Source organism: Acanthopagrus latus, chromosome 12 (assembly GCF_904848185.1).
Source record: "Acanthopagrus latus isolate v.2019 chromosome 12, fAcaLat1.1, whole genome shotgun sequence".
Lineage (NCBI taxonomy): Eukaryota > Metazoa > Chordata > Actinopteri > Spariformes > Sparidae > Acanthopagrus > Acanthopagrus latus.
In genome coordinates this window covers 25,022,047-25,042,846 of record NC_051050.1, presented here as the reverse complement: position 1 = coordinate 25,042,846, position 20,800 = coordinate 25,022,047, and the positions used below count along the sequence as shown (strand labels likewise).

The 20,800-nt window shown below is 42.8% G+C and overlaps 3 protein-coding genes across 4 annotated transcripts in view; 2 read left to right on the top strand and 1 right to left on the bottom strand.

Annotated features, from left to right (window-relative positions):
* pde8b (phosphodiesterase 8B) overlaps positions 1-20,800 on the bottom strand; it is an 86,478-nt gene that overhangs the window by 51,735 nt on the left and 13,943 nt on the right. For both annotated transcript variants that reach the window (XM_037117352.1, XM_037117353.1), the window contains exon 3: positions 18,959-19,034. In XM_037117352.1, coding sequence (XP_036973247.1) covers positions 18,959-19,006 — 48 coding nt within the window. In that variant the 5' untranslated portion in view covers positions 19,007-19,034. The remainder of the gene's footprint in view (positions 1-18,958; positions 19,035-20,800) is intronic.
* Positions 1,765-3,919, top strand: LOC119030038 (tripartite motif-containing protein 16-like). The gene has a single exon (XM_037117355.1). The coding sequence runs from the start codon at positions 1,798-1,800 to the stop codon at positions 3,472-3,474; it is 1,677 nt and encodes a 558-aa protein (XP_036973250.1). The 5' UTR covers positions 1,765-1,797; the 3' UTR covers positions 3,475-3,919.
* Positions 9,143-14,346, top strand: LOC119030041 (corticotropin releasing hormone binding protein). The gene is made up of 7 exons (XM_037117360.1): positions 9,143-9,306; positions 9,380-9,473; positions 10,503-10,660; positions 11,339-11,549; positions 11,839-11,984; positions 13,276-13,393; positions 13,484-14,346. The coding sequence occupies exons 1-7, from the start codon at positions 9,217-9,219 to the stop codon at positions 13,636-13,638; spliced, it is 972 nt and encodes a 323-aa protein (XP_036973255.1). The 5' UTR covers positions 9,143-9,216; the 3' UTR covers positions 13,639-14,346.

The window sequence follows — 20,800 nt, the reverse complement described above, 5'->3', positions numbered from 1 at the left end:
CAGTCGCTTTAACTGATCAATCAATATCATCTGATCAGGTCAGTCCACCACTTTAGTCTGGGCTGAAATATCTCAACAACTATTAGATGGATAAATTCTGTACAGACATTCATGTTCCCCAAAGGATGAATCCTAAAGACGCTGCTGAGCTTCTGACTTTTTCCACATTTTCCAAAATTTCTGAGAAATATCACAGAGAGGAAACACACTTGGACATAAAAGGAATATTCTGTACTATTATCTGAAGCTGTCTAACTGAGAGTACAGCCAAACATGAGATATTTCTGTCCACAGAGCTACAACTACAGATGTGAATACTTCCTCCGGCATATTTCAGAAATGTCATTTGCTAAAGTGGACATTAATTATGTCAGAGTCAGCTCCGCTCAAAGATAATGTACATAACTTCCAGAAAGGACACAATGGGAAGCATCTGATTCGATGGAGCCTAATGAGGCTTCATCAGCAGCACTTAATGGCTTCTGCTATTCAACCAGAACCTCTCAGGGCCAAATGAAAAGCTACAGATTCCCTTAAGTGGGTCGTCGTCTGTCCAGAGTCACTCAGGAGCCAAATAAAACTCCCGATGTAGACCGGTTGAAAGAGGAAGAAAATACTTCCAGTGAGCATCCAAATGGAAAACGTCTGTATGCAAATTTTAGAAACAGCACAGATTAGCAAGCTTAATGAAAAGTGTGTCCGAGATATTAAAAAATGTATGTTTCTCACATCTGAATATAACACACGTCCTGAAACGGCGCTGATGGAAAACACTTTGGTCGTGTAAACAAGCAGCTTCCTGCCAATCTCACCATGTTACGCAGGAACGTATAGTGAATAAACAAACTGCATGTTCAGAAAAAACTATTAGAGCCTGTATGGAGCTGCTGGCTCTGCACATCAGACCTGGTGAGTGTTTCTACATCCTGCAACATTACAATTAAATGCCTGGAAGGTACATTATGAATGAAGCCGATGGGTAGCGGTATAGAATAAATTCTCACTTTAAGTATCGAGTGCAACGCTGCTGCGTTTATGACACAGTCATCAGCTGTAATCACAAACTGGATCCTGAAAAAGTCTTTAAGAGCCAGACTCTGGTCCAACATTTACACACAAGTCCAAATTAATTTTTAATATTAGTAGCGCCTTCGATTTACAAGTCCATCTATGTTCCAATTCTCACCAATGCTCATGAGCTGAGGGTAGGGACCAAAAGAACAAGATGGCAGATACAAGCGGCAGAAATAAGTCCTCTGTAGGGTGGCTGGGCTCGGCCTTAGAGACAGGCTGAGGAGTTCCCACATCTGGCGGGAGCTCGGTATAGAGTAGTTGCTCCTTCACTTTGGAACGAGCCAGCTGAGGCAGTTGCATTTTCAGATCAGGATGCCTCCTGGGCACCGCCCTTTAGAGGTTTCCGAGGCATGTGTTCCTTGTTGGACCAGTTATAGCCCTGTTCGCCTATTGTTAGCATGTTAGTCTGTTAGAATGTTCATAGCCTCTTGGTAACTTAGCATGTGTACCATCTGAGACTACAATATTCTTCCGCTCAATTACTGTATGGTGCTGTACCCTAATTACAGTATTTTCTTGTAATGTACAGTTTTCATTTTTCTGTTTAACTTACACTTTGTTGTAAAAGAGGAAACAAAGTTCAGATTCACAGAGTGGCTCTTCACCCTGGAATGAATCACAGGTTGAAAACCACTCCCTCTTCTTTCTGCTCATCTGGTTACATCATTCTAACTTCAGTTATCAGGAAGTGAAGCTCAGACAGTTGTTGTACTGAGAGGTGAAATGGCGCAGAAAGCAGTTCATCTGGATCGAGAGACTTTCTCTTGTCTGATCTGTTTGGATCTACTGAAGGATCCGGTGACGACTCCCTGTGGACACAGCTACTGCAAGAACTGTATTAATGATCACTGGGACACAGAGCATGAGAAGAGGATCTACAGCTGCCCTCAGTGCAGGAAGAGCTTCATACCGAGGCCTGAGCTGCTGAAAAACACCATGTTAGCAGCTTTAGTGGAGGAGCTGAAGAAGACTGGACTCCAAGCTGCTCCTGCTGATCACTGCTATGCTGGACCTGAAGATGTGGCCTGTGATGTCTGCACTGGGAGGAAACTGAGAGCAGTTAAGTCCTGTCTGGTCTGTCTGGCCTCTTACTGTGAGAAACACCTCCAGCCTCATTATGATGTGGCTCCATTAAAGAAACACAAGCTGGTGGAGCCGTCAGAGAAGCTCCAGGAGAACATCTGCTCTCATCACGATGAGGTGATGAAGATGTTCTGCCGTACTGATCAGCAGTGTATCTGTTATCTCTGCTCTGTGGACGAACATAAAGGCCACGACACAGTGTCAGCTGCAGCAGAGAGGACTGAGAGGCAGAGAGAGCTGGAGGGGAGTCGACACAACATCCAGCAGAGAATCCAGGACAGAGAGGAAGATGTGAAGCTGCTTCAGCAGGAGGTGGAGGCCATCAATGGCTCTGCTGATAAAGCAGTGGAGCACAGTGAGAAGATCTTCACCCAGCTGATCCGTCTCATGGAGGAAAGACGCTCTGATGTGAAGCAGCAGGTCAGATCCCAGCAGGAAACTGAAGTGAGTCGAGTCAAAGAGCTTCAGGAGAAGCTGGAGCAGGAGATCACTGAGCTGAAGAGGAAAGACGCTGAGCTGAAGAAGCTCTCACACACAGAGGATCACAACCAGTTTCTACACAACTACCCCTCACTGTCAGCACTCAGTGAGTCTACACACTCATCCAGCATCAACATCCGTCCTCTCAAGTACTTTGAGGATGTGACAGCAGCTGTGTCAGAGCTCAGAGACAAACTACAGGACGTCCTGAGAGACACATGGACCAACATCTCACTGACAGTGACTCAAGTGGATGTTTTACTGTCACTACCAGAGAACATGACCAGAGCTGACTTCTTAAGATATTCATGTGAAATCACACTGGATCCAAACACAGCAAACACATATCTGTTATTATCTGAGGGGAACAGAAAAGCAACATACACAAGACAACAACAGTCCTATTTTGATCACCCAGATAGATTCACTCGGTGTCCTCAGGTCCTGAGCAGAGAGAGTCTGACTGGACGTCGTTACTGGGAGGTGGAGTGGAGAGAGAGAGGAGTTGATGTAGCTGTTGCATACAAGAATATCAGCAGAGCAGGGGACTTATATGAATGTGGATTTGGATACAATGACAAATCTTGGTCGTTATATTGTAAAACCAATAATTATGAGTTTTGGTACAACAAAGTCCAAACTCCCGTCTCAGGTCCTCTGTCCTCCAGAGTTGGAGTGTACCTGGATCACAGTGCAGGTATTCTGTCCTTCTACAGCATCTCTGACACCATGACTCTCCTCCACAGAGTCCAGACCACATTCACTCAGCCGCTCTGTGCTGGACTTCGGTTTGGCTGGTTTTCTGGAGACTCTGCTGAGTTTTGTGAACTCAGTTAGACTGAAGTCATTTCAGGGTCAGTGGGTTAAATTGTGGGTTTCATTTCTTCACACTTGTTGTGTTTCCATCATTGTTGCTGAGAGCTGATTGTTGTGGCATTTCTTCACTGCACACAGATCAACCTGTCAATCAAACATTGTGGGAGGTACTTGACAACTCTTGTCGTTTTGTAAATGTTGGACTTCCTTTTAGGCAACACTCTTTAGCATGTTTTTAGCCTCCTGGCATATTATCACATGTACCATCTGAAACTACAATATTTTATAGCTCATTTACTGTATGGTGCTGTACCCTAATTGCAGGATTTTCTTGTAATGTACCATCTTTTTCATTCTTTTTATTCAGAATGTTGCTTTCCCACAGTGCACTGTAAAAGCATAATTACAGGGGTTTACTGTCAGGATTTATTGTGAAAACCTGCTGTTTGCTACCACTGTACAATGTTGCCAAATAAAGCTGGACACAGTTTACTCTGCAGTGTGATGTAATATATTCTATGGTTCATCTGCACAGACAGGTCAAAGTGCACAACAGCCTATGAACCCACAAATGTATGAGCACATGTGGGTCATTCCCATCCATCCATCCATCCATTGTCAATCGCTTATCCAGGGTCGGGTCGCAGGGGCAGCAGCTTCGGCAGCAAGCCCCAGACTTCCCTTTCCCCAGCCACATCGGCTAACTCTGACTGGGGAATCCCCAGGCACTCCCAGGCCAGAGAGGAGATATAATCCACGCTCCACCCTCCTCCACCTGGTCCTGGGTCTACCCCTAGGTCTCCTCCCAGTTGGAGGTGCCAGGAACACCTCCCTAGGAAGGCGCCCTGTTGGCATCCTAATCAGATGCCCGAACCACCTCAACTGGCTCCTTTCCACACAGAGGAGCAGCGGCTCTACTCCGAGTTCCTCCTGGATGGCTGATCTTCTCACCATCTCAGGGAGACCCCAGCCACCCTGCGGAGAAAACCCATTTCGGCCGCTTGCCAGGCAGGCTGAGTAGTGTGATACCTCTGTACTTGGCACACACCCACTGGCCCCCTTCTTAAAGAGAGGGACCACCACACCAGTTTGCCACTCCTTCGTCACCGTCCCTGACCCCCATGCAATGTTGAAGTAGACAGCCATGTAGACAGCCCCTCAACACCCAGAGCCTTCAGGATTTCTGGTGGTATCTGATCGATCCCTGGGGCTTTGCCACTGTGGAGCTGTTTGACTACCGCAGAGACTTCACCCAGGGAAATCGGCGATGATACTCCATCATCCTCCAGCTCTGTCTCCGCTACAGAGGGTGACTGAGTGGGATTCAGGAGGTCACCAAAGTACTCCCTCCACCGCCCTATGACCTCCTCAGCTGAAGTCAACAAGGTCCCATCCTTGCTGTACACAGCTTGGATGGTTCCCCCTTTCCCCCTCCTGAGGTTCCGGGCAGCTTTCCAAAAGCGCTTTGGCACCGCCCGAAAGTCCTTCTCCATGGCCTCGCTGAACTCCTCCCATACCCGCTGCTTTGCCTCTGCCACAGCTGCGACTGCTGCCCTTCGGAACCGTTGGTACCCCAAAACTGCCTCAGGAATCCCCTGGGGCAACAAAGACTCCTTCTTCAGCTGCATGGCTTCCCTGACCACTGTTGTCCACCACGGTGTCCACCCCTTGTGGCACCTAAGACCCTATGGTGTATATTCGATACAGATGGATAAAAGAGAGTAAAATACCACTAACTGAAGAGGACTTGTATGTGATGTACAGGAAATCTTCAGACTTGTTGTGTTTCCATCATTGTTGCTGAGAGCTGATTGTTGTGGCATTTCTTCACTGCACACAGATCACCTGTCAATCAAACACTGTGGGCGGTACTTTGACGCCTTCTTGTTGTTCTGTAAATGTTGGACTTTCTTCAGGCGGCGCTCCTTCCTGTGTCTGTTCAGCCACGGAGGCTCTCGCTGCTCATGATGACTTCAGGTCACATGATCATAATCAATAAGGAGATGCTTCATTATTTGCTTGTACATAGCTGAGATTCTGCTCCAACACACTGACTGTGTGGATGAAGTGAATCTGTTCATGAAATCATTGAACAAGAGTCATTTAAATTTGGTGACGGGACGTGTGAACAAACTGGAGCTTTAAATCATGAATAAACAAATGTGAACAAAGTCTGTCTGTTCAGATTTACTTTTCAAAACAACTTTGTAATAATTCACACATGGTTAAAATGTCTAACTGAAGTATTTCTGTACAGTAGCAGAAATCTCTTTAACTTGAAGTGTTGACTGAAGACCTCAGTATCTTGTGAATCAGAATTGCCAGTGAAAGTAAAGCTTGTATGACACAATGGATCCTGGAGAAGATGTTGATCCATCCAGCATGAACATCAAGATAAAACCAACAATCTGAACAGTGAAACTTTGTGAGACAAATAAGTTTATACTTTTTTTGCACCAGCTCAAAACTTATGTTGTTGAGTCCTGTGTGTCCGTCCGTCTCCCCTTTAGGTGAAAAAAAAAATATCTTAATGGATTTTCCAGGTTCTATATATAGATCTGCTTATCTTGGGAGACACGAACATGGTATTTATTTCCCCACTCACCACCGACAGTGTGGATTAAACTGAGGCCTGATTTTTCTGCATCTGAATGGGTTGACCTTTTCCAACAGCCTGAGGCACCTGCACACCTGCACACCTGAGGGACTGAGCTCAGACAGGTGGAGGATGAGCACTGTGTGTCCTTGAGTCTCAGAAAAGTCTGTGAACGTACCTCCAAACTTTTTTAACGATCACGTATTTCATGTAGTTTAACTTTTATTTTCCTTAAAATGCAAATTATGCAAGATGAGCTGCTCAGTTGTGTAAACTGGCCTAAACATGGAAAGTATGCAGGTTTATGTAGTTTTTTGCATTTGGCTCTTTGAATCGTCTGTTTTTCCACAATAAGCAAATTGTTTTTGACTATTTAATACGCACAAAGTTACTGATAATAAGGAAATAATCACCTATAATGAGTTTAATGCTGCTGTTGCTCTCAGGCTGAGGGATTCTGAGGTCACAAAGTGGCATTTTGTTGGACATTGGACATTTTCCTCAGAAAAACACCTGTTAAGTGTTCAATCTTCGGTGATATTGTTGTAACATCTTAACTTGGACCATGTCCGACTGTATGATATGGACCAATTGTGTTTCCAAGCTAATGTGGACACTTACTAGAGCTTTAAAGAGCACAAAACCATGCCTGGACTCCAAATGGTTCAGCTTTGAGCTTACATTCTGCTAGACTTTGATAACGGGTTCCTGGATGCACAGTTTTGTGAACAGGGCAGTATTTTTTGTGTTTTCTGTGTTTCCCCTGCAGCCTTCTCACCGTCCCTGAAACGAGCCAGACTGCAGCGCTGGAGGTTTCCAGGGTTTGTTTGTGACGGCGTCACACCAGGCAGACGTGAAGGCAACAAGCGAATGAGCTCTGGGTGTGAAGTGGACGCTGTATAAATCACAGCAGGTTGTTACACGAGTTAGACGACACTGTTGTGTGAATATAAATACAGTTTTACTATCAGACTGTGGAACAGGTGGAAAGGAATCTGCCATCGAAACCTTCTGTAATGTTCTCCACATGATTTTAATCCTCCTGCTTCTCCCTCTAAGCTTCTTTACATCCAGTGTTTTACCTCGTTCAGGACGTTGAACCTGTATGTTTACTGTCCGTGTGCACTGTTGCCCCGAGGGAATGATAATCAATTCCACTGCATGCTGATTATTGTATATATGTATGGAGGGACAATAAATTCAACCTTGACCTCTGATCCCTGTTTTCTATGTTCATTCTTTTGATGGAAATTGTCAGAATAGTAAACAAACTGTTTCTCTAATGATCAAAAATCCTCTTAAGCTCTCATGTCCAGGCTGTATATGTTATATGTTTTGATCACATTTTGTTCCATCCCAGCCTAGCTGCCAAAATAAAACGTATTGGTTGTTAGAGTTTCTGCAAACAACAGATGGATTACATTTTGATTTTTGTACAGATTAAGACATTATTAATGAGGTAGTGGAGACATGCTTATTACTCTTTTCTGAACATGAACTCTGTTATGTTCGAGAATCTCTTAATTTGAAGGGTTTTTGTTTCGTCATTATGTTGTTATTCTTTTATTGTACTGTTTGTTTTCTTTCTATCAAATTATATCAGTCAGTCACAAAAAAGTACATTTCTAATCAGGACATGTTGGATGTTGGATGGTGGATGTTGGATGTTGGATGGTGGATGTTGGATGGTGGATATTGGATGTTGGATGGTGGATGTTGGATGGTGGATGGTGGATGTTGGATGGTGGATGTTGGATGTTGGATGGTGGATGTTGGATGTTGGATGGTGGATGTTGGATGGTGGATGTTGGATGGTGGATGTTGGATGTTGGATGTTGGATGGTGGATGTTGGATGGTGGATGGTGGATGGTGGATGTTGGATGTTGGATGTTGGATGGTGGATGTTGGATGGTGGATGGTGGATGTTGGATATTGGATGTTGGATGGTGGATGGTGGATGTTGGATGGTGGATGTTGGATGGTGGATGTTGGATGTTGGATGGTGGATGGTGGATGTTGGATGGTGGATGGTGGATGTTGGATGGTGGATGTTGGATGTTGGATGGTGGATGTTGGATGTTGGATGGTGGATGTTGGATGGTGGATGGTGGATGTTGGATGTTGGATGTTGGATGTTGGATGGTGGATGTTGGATGTTGGATGGTGGATGTTGGATGGTGGATGTTGGATGTTGGATGTTGGATGGTGGATGGTGGATGTTGGATGGTGGATGGTGGATGTTGGATGTTGGATGGTGGATGTTGGATGGTGGATGTTGGATGTTGGATGTTGGATGTTGGATGGTGGATGTTGGATGGTGGATGTTGGATGGTGGATGGTGGATGTTGGATGTTGGATGGTGGATGGTGGATGGTGGTTTGACGCCGGGTGGGATGGCTGCCACATGAGCGACTGTTCAAGTCGTCTTTGAGAGAATCGAAATCACATGTCGGGACATTTTCCAGCCGTGTTCATGTCGACAGAACTGGGTTTTTATATCCAACTTCATGTTTTCTGAATGCTGACTGAGTGTTTTATAAAATGTAAGATTGAAACATAAAGAAATGTGTGATTTTTAACACATCAGTGGCAGAAATGTGTAATGTGTTTATGTGTTTAATATGATTATAAAGTATTTTGAAGTATGTGTATCATGTTTATTAATTACCTACACACTATTTATTAACAATTTATTAGGTATTATGAACATCAGCTGCAACTTTCCAATAAAAAATGCTAATAAATAGATTATAAAGCATTTCATTGCTTGTTAACAGGTAATAATATGTTTTTTTTTATCATTATATAATTATTTATTTTAATGATTTAAGTGTTGTTAAATATATCTATTAAGAAATGAAGTGTAGTGACATCAAACTCATCTTCCATCACGGATCAGCTGTTCACGGATCAGCTCTGAGGAGGAAGGACTGCAGCCACCTGAGATGATGACGTCATGATTCATGAGGTTTGAGCATCTTTTGGCACCAGCCCCCCTCTATCTCTGTCGTCACTAACACGAAGCTGATGGGATGAAGGAGGAGGAGGAGGAGGAGGAGGAGGAGGCTGCTGCTGCTGCTGCTCCACAACTTGGTGTGAGTGTATAAAAAGGCGCGCGGGGCTCAGAGCCTCACTTCCTCCGCTCAGGTGCGCCCTGCAGACAGAGATGCGCGTGATGGAGCGCACGTTCCGCGAGCAGCTGTTCTTCCTGCTGTTGTGCGCGTCGGTGCTGAAGGGAGACTGCAGGTACATCGAGGTGAGTGTCGGCACGCGCACACACACACGCACCTCCGCAGGTGACTTGTGTTAAAACTTTTGTTTCTCTGCAGAACAACGAGATCTCCAAAGATGAGTTATATTCTTTCTTCAACTCGGAGCTGAAGAGAGAAACAGCGGAGGAGTTAATGTACCGTCGACCTCTGCGTGAGTCTGACTACACCTTCATCACACCTGCTCTTCTTCTCACCTTCATTTCTTAATTTCAGTGTTCATTTATTCATTTTACTGCTCAGAATCTTTTCATCTTATATTCTTAATTTCTCTGGTGTGATGTCATCTTTTCATCCTCCTTGATTATCATTAGTTTTGAATTTATTGTTCATCTTCTCTCTTCACTGTCTGTGATTTTGCCTGTTTTTTCATTTCCTCCACATTGTTTACTTGAAATAACTCAAATAGTTTTTGTGTTTTTTCATTGTAAATGCTGTTTTATTTCACCATTTCACCTCAGACTAAACTTGAGTTTCCTGCTTTTTGCTCGACTGTAAAAGCACTTTGTAAACTGTAAATCTGCTGAGTATATTAGTCTAATGTAATCAAAACTCAAACTTTTAACCATATTACCAACCAATATTTTGTCATCATTGTTTTTCAGATATGTTTTATATTTCATATCAAACATACATCATTTGCAGGTTTTACAGCTTGTGTGTGTGTGAACGAGATATTTGCATTTATTTATCTCTCACATGCTTTTAGAACATAATTATAAAAACACATTAGATATTTCTTACACTTCTCTGTTTTCATTTTTTACAGTTTCAGGCTGTTTTATTGGCGCAACACGTACGAGAACCAAAGAACATTTAATATACAGAACAGATAATAATAAATAAATACGTGTCAGTAAAAAATCAAAGGGACAATCTCAAAATATCAGTGAATAAACAAGCTGCTCTCAGAGGAAAATAATAGGTGCCACATATAAACAAAGTAAAACAGTATAAATTGTTTAAGTTTGTTTATTCAGTTTATTCAGTCATGAAAACAAAGAGAGGCAGATCAGATCTACATAATGCTCCTTTAAATAACAGAGAAGTCGAACAAAGAAATTATAACAAAAATATAGAATACAGAGTAGATGATAAACAAACAAGAGTAAAATGGAAGTATAGATGAATAAAGACTCTGCAGCAGCTGTTGCTGTGACTGTCCTCGTCCTCGTGTCTTCAGGCTGTCTGGACATGGTGGCGGTGGAGGGTCAGTTCACCTTCACGGCCGAGCGTCCTCAGCTCAGCTGCGCCGCTTTCTTCATGGCCGAGCCCAACGAGGTGATCACGGTGGAGTACGACAACGTCGACATCGACTGCAGGGGAGGAGACTTCATCACGGTGAACTCACAACCGCTCACACAAACACACACCTCCTTCTCTCCTCCATCAGTGTAAAATGATTCAAAGGCTTCCTGACTTCTAACATCTCTGTCTTAGGTTCATTAAATAATTCTGTACGCATGAAATCTGATGTGGTTTTGTTTCTGTCGTACAGTCATGAGCTTGTTTTCAACCTGAGCTCAGTCGCTCGCTGTACTAAGCTTAGAAACACTTCCTGATTAGACAAAAAGCTCCTTTAACACAACTGGATATAACCTACTTAAATCTCCCCGTCATGGTCGCATGTTAGCGCTCCCGACACGCTCGACACCACGATAGTCCAGACCTGCAGCTCAGTGTCCAACAGAGCAAGATCAACCAAAGTACACTTGTTATTTAAGAAATCATCTTCGACTGAATCTGCAATCCTACGTTCAGCTTCTCCCTCTTAAAGGAACAATCTGCTCACCTCCGTGCTGACGGACAGTCAGGTGAAGTTTCGTAGTCCAGAAAACAAAACAGGGTTGTGTTTTTCTTCTAAACGACTGAAATAGCCGGAACTTGTTTTAAAACTCGTCTGGTTGGATCAACGTCACCAGAAGACTTGAGATCTCAAACTGAATTGAAAAAACGTCATTTGCACCTTTTTATTTTAAAGCCACGTGTGGTGAGAATCTTTTCCTGTGTCCTGTGAAGGTGTTTGACGGCTGGGTGATGAAAGGGGAGAAGTTCCCCAGCTCCCAGGATCACCCGCTGCCTCTGTACGAGCGATATGTGGATTACTGCGACTCGGGAGCGCTGAGGAGAAGCGTGCGCTCCTCTCAGAACGTCGCCATGATCTTCTTTCGGATTCACAACGCCGGCAGCAGCTTCACGCTGACCGTCAGGAAACACATCAATCCGTTCCGTGAGTACGATTCTCTGATGTGTGCGTCTGTGGTGACATCTGCAGGATCGGTTCCTCTCAACTTCCTTTTGTTTTTAAAATCGCTTCATTTGTTTTGTATTCTGTCAACAGCAGCACTTGTTTCAGTCAGTTTAACAACCAAGTTTTGACAGAAGAGAAGCTCATTATTGATTTCTTTACGTTCTGTCGTTGTTGTGAACTCAGAGACTAAATTCATCAAACTGTTGTTTGAGAATCCATCCTTGGATTCAGGTGTAACGTCCCTCCCTCCTCTCTCGCCTCCCTGCAGCCTGTAATGTCATCTCCCAGTCACCAGAGGGCAGTTACACGATGGTGATCCCGCAGCAGCACAGGAACTGCAGCTTCTCCATCATCTACCCGGTGGAGATCGACGTCTCTGAGTTCAGCCTCGGACACTTCAACAACTTTCCCAAGGTGAAGCGATGCATGAAATACTGATTTCTGCACAACATCCAGGTTTAAAAATCGCTTGATTCTTCTCAAGCTCTGCCACATCAGTAGACTAGAGATGAAGTGGAATTTGTTGTAAAAAGTGAGTTTTTCATTAAGAAACAGTGGAGATTTGAGTAGAACGACCCTTTAAAACCTCAATATTAAAGGAACAGGATTCACTCATCATCTTGTCGGACCGTGCTGAAGGAAAGTCAGTGACGTACAACGTGATCACAGACCAGCTGCAGGAAGTCGGAATGGACCCACGTTTTAAAGGACAGGACCTCAGTGATTCTGAAGTCCTGGCTCGGGCCCGGAGTCTCTCAGCATCTGACCCGGAAGTCTGAACACAGTAGTGGATCTGGATCTGTAAAAATCCAATTAAGACTAAAAACTAACAGCAGCTCAATGTGACCAAAACAAATTTAACATTTCCATAATTCTATGCGCTTGTGATGTGTTCAGAACCTCCAGAACAGCTGATAAATGGAGCTTTATGTCAGTCGGAGTCCACAGAACAGTTCTGGAGCTTCACAGTAAAACAGTGTCCTGCTAAACAACTGAAGCAGCAGAGACTTGATTTAAAGAAACACTTCTCTAAGTCACCCACGATGAAACATTTCTGTTTTAAACCTGCCTGCTGATTTAATTAATCTGAAGTCACAAGTTCCTTTTCTGACGACTGTCGGCCATTTACATCTCTGCAAACGTGCAAAAATATGTTGAAACTTTACATTTCTTTATGTTCAACACTCGATTTTATGTTGCGATAACCTTGTGTTTATGCTCTGGTTCTGTTTAGACACAGACACCGTTTAGGTTAGAAAAGGAGCATGTTATGGATCAAAATATCAGTTCTGTCTCCACAAACACGGCTGGAAAATGATGCAACGTCTCGTTTAAAAAAATGCCCAGTGGTTTAAACAAATGTAACGGCTAAAATGTGACCTGCTGTTTCTTCACAGTCAGCTCATATATGAAGCCATTTCAAGAATCTGTAGCCTTCCAGGACATGTGGGGTCATAAAGAGTCTTTCACTGACTGTTTTTCAGTGTTTCATTAGTATGTTTTTTTTCCAGAGGTATTACAGATGCTGGCAAATGTCGCTCCACTGAATCTTGCTGATTAGGTCTTATTTTCACAATTAATTGATGAATTTTTGAGTCTATAAAGTTTTTAAAAAGTGTGAAGTGCTCACCAGAGTTTAAATAGTGTCTTTTGTTCAAGCAAATCCACAAATGACTGAACTTAACAGTTTACTTATCGTCCACAGAGGTCCATGCCCGGTTGTGCAGAATCAGGAGATTTCGTGCAGCTGTTGGGAGGAAGCGGCATCGACACGTCGAAGCTGCTGCCCATCACGGACCTCTGCGTCTCCTTCACTGGACCCAGTGAGTCCACGCTGACCTGCTTCTTCCCGCAGCATCAAACCTCGCCGGTTGAACTAAAACCTAACATGTCTTCTCGTTTCCCTCCTGCAGCCCACATGAAGATCGGCTGCGACAACACGGTGGTGAGGATGGTGTCCAGCGGGAAGTTCGTCAGCCGAGTGTCGTTCAGCTACAGGCTACTGGACAGCCAGGAGCTGCAGACCATCAAACTCAACAACGTGGAGGATTTCTGTTTCAACAACTGAAGCCGACAGGATCCTCACACGCATCATCTGACTGCAAACATTTTTTAAATCCTCTTCTGAAGAGCCACAGATCCACCCGGTCGCTCCGTCTGATTAGATGAAACGTCTTAAATCCGAAGACGTAAACATAAAAGAAAAATAAGATGAATTACGATCACACACTTTTTGTTTTGGTTCTTGTTTTTCCATCTTCTTTCAGTCGTTCCGTTGCCGTTGCTGAATAAAGCTCGACGAAGTGTCCTTTTGTGTTTGGTGGAACTGCTATTGTTTTTATCTTCTGTGTATTTATTAAGACTTACTGATGATGCTGTTTTTCTGTTACGCTGTATGAGTTCGTGGTCAACATTCTTGCAAAGGGACGGTGCTAAAACGAATGTTACCTTCTGTTTATGTTGCTGAACGACACGCGATGTGCCGAGTTCATTTCCTGCACCAGGTGACGCAGGTGAGGGCGACGGTCAAGTGTTCCATGTAATAAATACAGTGTTCATTGCCATGATGCAGTTCAATTTGTATAAAACCTTTTTGTAATAAAACTACATCGCATGACAAAGCAGCCGACGGTGGTTTTCGCTTTTGTTTCAGTTGTGATAAAAGTGTTTTTCTATGTTTTTCTACTGCAACACTGCAACAATAATGAACACGTTCAAGACCAAGAGGGAGTGACGTATCGACTCTCAGGCTGAGATTCAGCACGACGTGTTTCACGACAAATTAATCTGGTTTCAAAACTGATTCCCGTCTCTGCCTCTGCAGCCAAAGTGTAGAGTATCGTAAATCATTCCAGACTTTGTTGAGGAAACATTTTCAGATTGTCTGGATTCAGCATGGAGGATGGTTTAATCCAGTTTCATTCTGATTCCTCTATTAAATTCCAAACCAGAGGTAGCTGCTGCTGATGTTGCACAGCCATAAAACCGCCTCAAAACCGTCTTCAGTCTCTTTAACAGACTAAAAGTCCATTTTCATACTGTTGAGACTTTAAAGCCCATTTTGTTTTGTTTCCTCTGACATTTATCGAGGTTGGCAGACGTCAAATGACCACAACTGGAGGTTTGAGCTGAAGCATCCGTCAGCAGTGTTGAGTCAAAATGCAATATATTACGTATTACTGGTTACCTCTGTTTTTAAGTAATATATTACTTCATAATATCTTCGTATTACTTTCAACAAAATGCCCAAAATAACCTCGACAGAACAATGAAGCAGCTGAGATGTTTTTAATTAAATGAGAGCTCTTGGACTGAGCAGACAGACGAAGGAACACAGTCTGATATATTATGTTTAACTCAAATGTTTTATCTATGTGGAGAAATATGAATCTGTGTTGGACAAAGTTTAAGATAAATAAGATGAGATGAGATAGAAAAAACGTGCCGTTTCATGTTATATTAGCAGGAAGGTTCGACTCTTCTATGAAGACGTGAAGATCGCGTGTTGTTTTTTTATACTGAAACAAAGAATACTGTCCTCTGACGTCTTGTGAGACCGGTCCTGTCTGTTCTGTGCACTGCTCCATTAAATTACTTTCAATTCATTAGTTTCAGTGGAGGGACACATACGGGAGGTGTTCACTGCTCCACCTCTCCAGGCAGCACTGGGCCTGTTGGTGCAGCAGACTTCACATTCTCATTCTGTGGTCTTTATAACAGTCACTGTTTCTGATTTATCATATTGTCTGAGGTTATCTTGGAGAAGATTTGAAACCAATGCTTTAAGTTACTCCGTCACTGCCTAACCTTCAGAAGTGTTACAGTTAATCGAACACCTCCGTCTCACAGCCGCTGGCTGAGAGACGTCCTACATCTTATAAAACTGGAAGATTCGGCTCGTCTTCCAAATCTGATTTCATCTGTGGTTCAGTTCTCTCGCAGTGAGCTGACTGACAGGATGTAGGCTTCAAACAGATGGATATTCTTTGTCTCATGTGTATATCTATATTCATTTTGTTTACTTCTTTTCTTCATCGTTCTTGGTGCTCACTGAGAGTGCTTAGTTTTCCTCTTCTTTGTTTCGTCTAACTTTCTTATTTTAGGGTTTTATAATCTCAATGTGACAAATTATTTATCTGTGTGTTTATTTACTGTCATCACAAACTCGTTATAATTTCCGTGGATTAGTTTCCTATTCAGGTCAAACGCTAACCTTGTTTCCAGGATGGAACTGTTGTCCAGACTGAAATCTCATCAACGTTTAGATGATCTGCTGTTAAAACATCGTCTCTGACTTCTATGTTTCTTTACTGTTCCCTGTTTTCTTGCGGGTTCATGACGTGATGACAGATTTACCTGCATTTAAAAAACCTGCACATACATGCTTATTTTAGCGTATAAATGTTTTACTGGAACCATTGTGACAAAGTTCCTCTCGCCAATCCAAGACACCATAAAACTGATTTTAAAACAAATGATCAGATCATAAAACACTTGTTGGGGATAAACAGCATTTTTTTTTTTGCCCCTGTTACTGTAGTGGACCGTGTCTTCATGCAGGCTGGGGTCGTCGGTACACGTTAACAGACGGACCGACACGTTCATGAGACTTTATTATAAATCATATAGGAACCCAGCGGCCTCCTGCTGCAGGACAGGACAGGACACGGCTGCACAGCTGCTTCACTCCCACGCCGTCTTTTCACTGATATTCAAATTCAAATTAGTGAAAGACCACTAGAGGTGCGCACACACACACAGATTCCTGACGTGGATTGCGACCATACACTCGTTCATCACCAGCTGTGGCTGCAGGTGTCTGTCATTGATAAAAACACCTGCAGGCCTTTAATCAGCGGTCGCCCCATTGGTTCGCACCAGTCGAGCCGTTATTCTCAGAAATACGACCTGCTGCTCTCTCCGCAGCGGCAGCGAGCGGCCGTTATACTGCCGAGACAGCGATCAAAGACACGGACATCATCCCACATCTGGACACATGATGACGTGGAGAATGTTCTGATGAGAACCTGAAAGGTCTCGTGCTTATTAACCTGATTAGACGTGAAGGAAAGTCTCAAATATATATTATAAACAACATTAAACAGCAGAGATTTACTAATAAAATGTTAAAGTATGTGAATGTTTTTTGTCTATTATTCTGTTTTGCAGGTATTTGATGGTAAACAAAAGTACCGGTACAAATGAAAGTTGTTGTTTGAACGAGAGGTAAAGTCAGACAGATTCATCCTCTACAGAGCTTTTTATTTGTTTTAATTCAGTCTCTCTTTAAAACTCAACGCGGGCTGAACAGCGTGGTCTGGAATTATCTAGAAATCCATCGCGTGTCACAGCGTCACGAGCGTGTCCACCCGGGCGTTGTGTTTCCATCGATATCAATCAAGAGTCTGAGCTGATAAACTTCTTCAGAGTCGATTGACCTGCGAATGAAAGCTTTCCCGCTGAGGACAAGAGCCGGAAGTCAACAGGATTTTTAACGAGTGTTAAAAGGGTGTTAAAAACATTTCATTTATGATTTAAGACTTTCTTCTGAAGCTCTTTAAGCACTTTGGAGTTTGTAGGTGTAAGAGTTTGAACTCACTGAATTATTTTGTTCATTTTCTCACCTACATATTTGTAAAATAATGGAAAAATAATAATGGTCCAAGTGAAAATTTAAGAAAGATATGAGTGAAAATAAACATGACCTCAGAATACCAACACCTGAGGGGAACAGGGCAGTTACAGCTCTTTACTTCCTCTAAGATTAGGGCTTTAAAACAGATATAATTTATATATTACTGGATTTTAAATCTCATTGTCCTCGTGATGAATCAGTCATCTGTAGGCTGGTGTGTCAGTGGGTCAGGAGACAGAAGACAGAATGGGGAACTTGTCTACGTGATCACTCGTTGGCTGTTGTCGGCTCTAGGGCGGGCAGGTGTGGTCACAGGTTGTTTTTCTTATTCTGTCACCATTTTATGATGGAATACTCTTTTCCAGACATGTTGTGTTACTGAAATGGATCCAGGGGACATTCAGGAATAAAAGACACTTTAATGGTGAGTTGGCGAAACTTCGTACAGGCTAGTTTGTTAGCTTGTTAGCTTGTTTGTTGATTGATTTGCTGATCTGGTTTCATCTGGAAACAGTTTGCATAAAAACAATCACAAGACTCCAAGCATTCTAATGATGTATTCTAAAGACTACACACTTAAATAACTACTGTTCATTTTGTTTGCTGAACTGTTTCACAGTATTTAACCGTCACTTTTACCACTCAACAGTTGAAATGCTTCATGATTAAAGAGGGTTTTGGAACGACAGAGTGACAGTTACTCTACAGACCGAGAAAATCAAGCGTGACATTTGAATGTGGCCTTTCTGAGCGGCAGAATCATCAATACTGTGTCAATCACTCAGCAGGAGCTTAAAGAGGATTCAGACGCTCAATACTCAAAAGATCACAGCCTCATATTCATCTTTTAATGATAGCAAATTGTTATTTTCATGTCTTTTTTTTAAGATTGTGTATGAAAATTATTAAAATTTTACTCAGATTGGAAATGAAATGTAAAATAATCAAAAACATTTTACTGAATGTTTCAGTTCAGCCTTTATTTACAGATTATTTTTTCTTTCTCCTTTTATTTTGTTTTTTTATATTTACATAATATGCTGCGTCAGATTAACTTAATAATTAGCAGTATTTTTATAATGTTCATGTGTTGCCTCCCGAAGAAGAAACAGTAGAAAGATCTGCAGCATGTCGACCACGTCACACACACAAACAGTGCAGAGGGATGCACACACACACACACACACACACACACACACACACACACACACACACACACACACACACACACACTATTAATACTGAGCCTCGTTAACACTTGCAGCTGTGTAACTATTCACTGTAAGATGTTTTAGTCCACATGGTCCATTTCATGATGATCTTCACTCTCCTCATCATCAGCTGAGGCTAAGATAATTAAAACACACACACACCAAACACACACACACAGTCACAGAGAGGCAACTCACTCCTAACGAGGAGTTATGACACAAACTGTGACGCACAAAGTGACGAAACAGGAGGACGGACAGCATGTGGGAGATAAGAGCTGGAGGCAAATTGTAAAGACATTCGTCGCAGGTAGCAGCTACGTTTGGACGAGTGACACTGAGGAGAAACTGTCCTGTGCATGAAATAAAACAGCAGACAGGAGTAATAATGACATACGTCCAACGTGTACATTTGTCTTCACCTGTCTTCCATCACTCCACTCTGTCCTTCCTCATATTAGACATTTCTTTCTATCATCAACTTGACGTGTTCAGTCAGGCGATGTGTTTTGTCTTTGTGTTTTTGTAATATTGTCTCTGACCTCCATCAGTCCTGTCTCCTGTCTTTCTGCTCTCCAGACCTCCATCATCCCTCTCAGTATCCCGTCCTCGTCCTCTCTGCAGGGTTAAAAACACAACAACCTCATTTTTCTTACTTGTCACGTGTTGCTTTTTTCAGTTTATGGTCTCCTTGTGATTCCAGAGGCACAAAAGAGGCTCCTGACAATAAAACAAACTACTTAGTACATTTACCTTCAAATTGTTCTCAATCTAGACTGAAACATACAGATATTACAACACTGTCTCTCCCATCATTTCTGCTGGCTGGAAACTGAAGAGTTGGACATGCAACTCGGACGCAGCAATTTTTTTTCTTGAAAATTTTAGAACAGTTCTCTAGTAGCTGGAGAATAACATCTTTGTAAATCATCAGAGGCTTCTGGACACCTGGATTACTCCGGATGAGCTGAAAGGAGATATTTCATGTTTTTTACAGTTGTTGTTTCTTCTACAATTTAAAAAAAGAGCTCAGCTGCTTCAGTTGTAAGGAGAAGGTTGTTTGCACGCTCGATGTGCACAAAAATGAGGAGTGTGCTAATCCTGTTAGCTTAGCAGCTACAGTTTTCAACTTTATACAGGAGTCAAGTTGGATTTGTTTTTATGTCATGTCACATAAGCATTTTAAAGTCTTGTGGATGTCACTTAGTTACCAGACTGATCGTAGTTCTAATCCAACATATAATCTTTGCTGGTATTTGTCCTCCACACTAACAAGACGTTCGTTCTGATCCAGGAATCAGAGACAACTCGAACGTTACGCTCATGGTCTCCATTTCGTCAGAGGAAATTAAGAGACGATTATTTGAACGTTTTGAAGAGTTTTTGTCGAAGTGGAGGGTATTTATAAGAGAGAGAATATAAATATCCACATTTAAAGATTGTCAGATGACACTCACGATTGATTGCAACCTTTGAAAAATGGAACAAAGAACATAATTACTGCATGGCATCTTCCCAGGGGAGAGAGGGTGATTATCCTGCTCCATTACAGCCAATCACACAAATTGCATTGTAACGCTGAGGGTTTGTGCGAGCACCATCTGCGCGCATAAAAGCATCACACTTGTATTTTGTTTCAGTAATTTTCCTCCACGTCACGGCTCAGAATGTCACCGCAATTCAACCGTCTGGTTTTGGTATTCTGGGAAAAAGGGAGGCGCAGAAGGAAAACCCTGAGAACAAGAAAAATGCAGCTCGAGTGTACACTTTCGTCCTCCCCAAGGTGAGAGTATCAGCATTTCTGCCGGAGGGGAAGACGTGTCCGTGTGATTGGCTGATGCTGCTGGACCCAGGTGGTCTGTGCGTACTGGGATCGCCATGCGTCATCGAGACATGGCACGCAGTCACTTCCCAAAAGCCCAGCCTCTCTCGCCCCGATGGATGTCCAGTAAGTGAAGGCTGACTGACAGCTCTCACACACACACACACACACACACACACACACACACACACACACACACACACACACACACACACACACACACACACACAGTGCTGGAAGGTAATGAAGTACATGTGAGCAGAACTTCGAGATACAGAATGTAACTTTTTCAATGTTTGAGTCACATTAAAATTATTCAAATATTTCCAGGAATGTTCAACCTCAAGCAAGTGGCACATTTAATTTTGGTTGCCTGTTGAAATGTAGATTTTCATCAGCAATGTTGGTTCTTTAACAACAAAATAAAACTCCCAGGATCCATTGCTACTTATGTCTTTTAATTTGTTTTGATTAAGAGACCAGTCAGTCTGCCATCAGTCTGCATCACTGTGCAACCAAAACAGCAAGGAGGAGACACTGCTCTCCCCGGTCACCTTCCCCA

Bases quoted from the DNA above. Each gene is read 5' to 3' on its own strand.
- LOC119030041 (XM_037117360.1), top strand. From the start codon at position 9,217: ATGCGCGTGATGGAGCGCACGTTCCGCGAGCAGCTGTTCTTCCTGCTG. The intron at 9,307-9,379 runs GTGAGTGTCGGC...GTTTCTCTGCAG, and splicing joins GAGACTGCAGGTACATCGAG to AACAACGAGATCTCCAAAGA. The intron at 9,474-10,502 runs GTGAGTCTGACT...TCGTGTCTTCAG, and splicing joins AATGTACCGTCGACCTCTGC to GCTGTCTGGACATGGTGGCG.
- LOC119030038 (XM_037117355.1), top strand. From the start codon at position 1,798: ATGGCGCAGAAAGCAGTTCATCTGGATCGAGAGACTTTCTCTTGTCTG.